Source organism: Convolutriloba macropyga, chromosome 10, assembly GCF_964194025.1.
Source record: "Convolutriloba macropyga chromosome 10, txConMacr16.3, whole genome shotgun sequence".
Classification (NCBI taxonomy): domain Eukaryota; kingdom Metazoa; phylum Xenacoelomorpha; order Acoela; family Convolutidae; genus Convolutriloba; species Convolutriloba macropyga.
In genome coordinates this window covers 60,479,120-60,483,443 of record NC_134477.1, presented here as the reverse complement: position 1 = coordinate 60,483,443, position 4,324 = coordinate 60,479,120, and the positions used below count along the sequence as shown (strand labels likewise).

Genomic DNA, 4,324 nt, shown 5'->3' with positions numbered 1-4,324 from the left:
CAAACTGCCCAGACCAAACGGACCAGAATGTGGGTATGGGCTAGACCAAACAAGCCAAAATGTGGGTATTCGAACAGAACAAATTGTGGTTTTTGGCTAGACTGAACAGAACAAATTGCGCGTATTGGCCAGACCGAAGGCGCATCCCCCATCCTATCTGTGACCTAAGTCGGTCTGGCCAATACCTGTCTTGAATAACGCAGCTAATCCTGGTTTATTTTGGTTTATTTTGTTAGTTACAGCAAGGTAAGTTGTTAATATTAGTTTCCTCTGATCCGTAGCAAAAGTTCACGTAAACGTATAATTCAATTGTACAGCTAAACTTTAATGGGGTCTCAGTTTTTTAAAATATTCGACCACCAATTGGCAATATTTTAAACTTGAATTTCGATTTGAATTTCGACAATGAATGCCTATTCATTATGAGAAAAATACAGTTAAGCTCTTTCACCTTCTGAAAGCGCTATCTCCCCTCCCTCTCCCTCGCGCAGCATCAATACCGTCAAAATTAGACTCGAGAGCAAAAAAGTTTTGCGGCATTTTTTGGAGAATTTTGATAGTTGGGACGATGACATTGAGCCACAGACGAAACTTCATTCGGTAAGTTCACATTTTTCTATTACAACCCTCTCGTTCAACTATAGAAATATTTTTTTCTTGACACCCTAAGTTGAAAATACATTCTAATGCATTACAGTTGTGTTACCTAAATTCCTAATCAGCCTACTTATTTCTGTAGCAGCTTCACAATATATCCAGTTTTTTGGGAGGAAAATAATTAGATACCGCACCTGAAATAACCACCAAAATCATATCGTAATTTGGGGGGGGGGGCTGGGGGTGGTTATATCTCTCGGGGTTGTAATAGCAAAAATGAGAACTCAACCGAGTTTTCTATTCGAGATTGTAAGTTCGATAGCAAATCTCTACCAATTGAATAGACTAATAAAGTCAAGATCAGGAGGAGGGGAGGGGAGTTAGGAGAGGAGGACACTATTAAATAATTACGACATTGTATACACCTGAAGTGTTTTGTTTAACATTATTTTGAGACCAAAGTGCTGTTTAAATCCTTTTGTCATGTGTCGTAAAGTGTTACATACAAAAGACTTCAAAAATGCGCCATAAATTTTCATAGACAACTCAACCACTAACAATGAAAACTTTTCCTTATAAATACCAAATTCTTGGAACCCAAATTTCATTCTACTCCCATAAGCTCATTTAACTCCAGTTTTATTTCAAATTCAGAAATTGAAATCTCAGCATAAGCTTGAGCGGACTGTAAAAATGCAATCTCAATTTTTCACTGTGTCTTTGTTGATCTCGGCGTTGGTTCTTGGAACGATTGCTATTGAATCATCCAATAGGAACAACATAGAGCGAGATGATTGTAAAGCGTGCACTGATGCATTTGCAGTTATCAGAAACGGTAACTATGTTTTTTTTCTTTTTTTTTACAAAAATGGTGTAAAGATAAATTATTTTGTAAAACGTAGTCATGGATTGAATTTCAATTTTCATTACATTATTGATTATTTTCAGAATGCCCGCTGTTTGTTAGCGACCCTAATTGATTGCAGTGCGACTTTTTGCCCAGTAGTCTTTTGTTTTCATTTTTTGACCTTTTGAGGTTGGTTTGACCTGTTGATTAAATTCTTGAAGATAAATAAAACCAATGAGTATAATTGTTTCTTTAATTAAAACTCAGACACTTTAAATAAACTCCCGGGTCGAGGCCGAATGGTTAACTTGTAAGAATTTGCAAGTCGAATGGTTAACTTGTAGGAACTTGCAAGTTTTTGGAAGAAAAACTTGCAAGGCGATGCATCGCCTTTTAAGTTTCTGCCAGAAACTTGCAAGTTCTTACAAGTTAACCATTTTCTGCCAGAAACTTGCAAGTTCTTACAAGTTAACCATTTTTTGCAGGAAACTTGCAAGTTCTTACAAGTTAACCATTTTCTGCCAGAAACTTGCAAGTTCTTTCAAGTTAAACATTTTTTTCAAGAAACTTGCAAGTTCTTACAAGATAACCATTCGGCCTCGACCCGGGCTCACACACTAAGGCTCTTTTTTCTTGTATCAATACAGGCCACTTTTTTGGCTATGAGCGCTAGCTCGTTATGAAAGAAAAATAAAACTTTGCTTAACTAGTTACGATAATTTCATCTCTTTTATTACAGGTTTGGAAACGGCTGCAGGCATTTCGGTGATGACTCCCAAAATCTTGACTAACGCTTTTTGTAATGGGGTTGCAGTGGCTGCCCAAATAGCTGGAATAGAAAAACCCTTCAACAAAGAACTATGCAAAGAAGTGTACAACAAATCGCCTGAACAAATGTGTCAGTTGATGGACATCTGTGTAAAGGATGATTGAATCAACAATCAAATTTCATAAAGGAACTACTTTTATTGATAGTTACTCATTTATAGCGGTAAATTTGCTTTCAAACCAAATAGAAATTGTTATTTTAATTAATTTTTTTAAATAAAACTGGCTTTCTTTTTCTGAGTTCATATGCAGAGTATATTTTGTTGAGTTTATTTAGCATAGTCAATAAGTTTGCAGAGAACCGAAAGTTTTTCAAAAAATATATATTAAAAAAAGTAAATAAAAAGAACAAAACTGATTATCGAAAACACCCTTCGGAAGCAGAGGTTTCAAAATTTAGGCTTGTCTAATTCTTTTAAGAAGCCATTATTTATTTGTTTTTGGGTCATTTTTGCAATTTCTTGATTACGGAGCGGTAATACAGTAAACAAGACGGTTTTATGCTGGAAAGTAAAGTTTTTTAATATTAAGTATTGATTTTTTTAAATTTTTTTCAAAATTGCGTCAAAACTGACCAAAACACTCTTGAAAACTGAACCTTTTAGCCCAATGTTCTCTCTCTACCAGTTTTATAAATCAGAGTTTAAATTTTGCTTCATAACCCAATTAGACCAAATTTTACAGATTTCCTACATTTCGACCAACATTTTTTAAAAAAAATTATTTTTTATTTCTCACTTTTTACTTAAGGTGGTTATTGTTTTCCGTCACCCTGGTCGAAATGTGAGCGGGTGTAAGCAGATAATTTTGTAAGAGATGTGTTGATTGCGCTGAATAAAAATATTTTCAGTGCTTGTCAACCCATTTCTTACACAATTTCAACGAATTTTTCGACACTTCTCTAGAAGAATTCAGCACTTCCAAAAATCCCAAATTCAGCACTTTCAGCACATTCCTTACATAAATCTTGCATAATTATCTGCTTACTGTGATCACACGCACTGAGTTTATGTAAGAAATGCGTTGACGATTCAGCACATTAAGCAGATAAATTTGTAAGATTTATCCGCTGACAAATATTTTATTTAAGCGATTGTCAACGCATTTCTTAGATAATTTTCGTAAAAAACTTCCCCGGGCAATTCAAAAAAAGTTTTATAGATAAATGGTACAAAAGGTGGCTCAAGATTTCCTATCTAGATAATAGTTTAATTTTGAATTTACTGCAAGAAAATAATCTACCATATAGTTCTGTCGTACAGTTCCTGTAGGAGTTATTTTTGTGTCTTTGTTGGGCAGATAGATCACATACCATCTGCAGGTAGGCTTCCTCAGTAACCTTGCTTTGAGTAGCTGTTTGCAAAGCATAGCTTTCTGAATGTAATGACTGGACTCGGGGTCTAACAATTTGTCTCATTGTGCCATGTGGAAACATAGCTTTGACTTTCTCCTTCATTCCTCCTACAAGGATCACTTTGCCCATTAGTGACACATCTTCAGTCATTGACAAGTCATCAGTGATTCTGTTGCCTAGGTGTAATGATACAGTTTGACATTATCTTTAATTGGTGGGTTGGTTATTTCTGTATGGGGAGTTTGTAAAAAAAATGAGAAAACCGAACGAAGTTCTCTATTCGAGAATGTAAGCTCGATAGAAAATATCTACCAATTGAATAGACAAATAAAGTCGAGATCGAGAGGAGGGGAGGGGAATTAAAGTACGAGGCACTATTAAATAATTACGACATTGTATACACCTGAAGTGTTTTGTTTCACATAATTTTGAGACCTAAGTGCCGTTTAAATCCTTTTGTCATGTGTCGTAAAATATTACATACGAAAGACTTCAAAAATGCGCCAGAAATTTTTATAGACAGATCAACCACTAACAATCAAAATTTTCCGTTTAAATACCAAATTCTTAGAACCCAAATTTCATTCTACTCCCATAAGCTCATTTAACTCCAGTTTTAATTCAAATTCAGAAATTGAAGTCTCAGCATAAGCTTGAGCGGACTGTAAAAATGCAATCTCAATTTTTCACTGTGTCTT

At 34.9% G+C, this 4,324-nt stretch overlaps 1 protein-coding gene across 1 annotated transcript; it reads left to right on the top strand.

The window, feature by feature from the left end:
• The first annotated feature begins 1,218 nt into the window (after nucleotides 1–1,218).
• LOC142348783 (uncharacterized) lies at nucleotides 1,219–2,507 on the top strand. Its single transcript, XM_075400282.1, has 2 exons — nucleotides 1,219–1,432; nucleotides 2,184–2,507. The coding sequence occupies exons 1-2, from the start codon at nucleotides 1,291–1,293 to the stop codon at nucleotides 2,375–2,377; spliced, it is 336 nt and encodes a 111-aa protein (XP_075256397.1). The 5' UTR covers nucleotides 1,219–1,290; the 3' UTR covers nucleotides 2,378–2,507.
• The last annotated feature ends 1,817 nt before the right edge of the window (nucleotides 2,508–4,324 follow it).

Bases quoted from the DNA above. Each gene is read 5' to 3' on its own strand.
- LOC142348783 (XM_075400282.1), top strand. From the start codon at position 1,291: ATGCAATCTCAATTTTTCACTGTGTCTTTGTTGATCTCGGCGTTGGTT. The intron at 1,433-2,183 runs GTAACTATGTTT...CTTTTATTACAG, and splicing joins ATTTGCAGTTATCAGAAACG to GTTTGGAAACGGCTGCAGGC.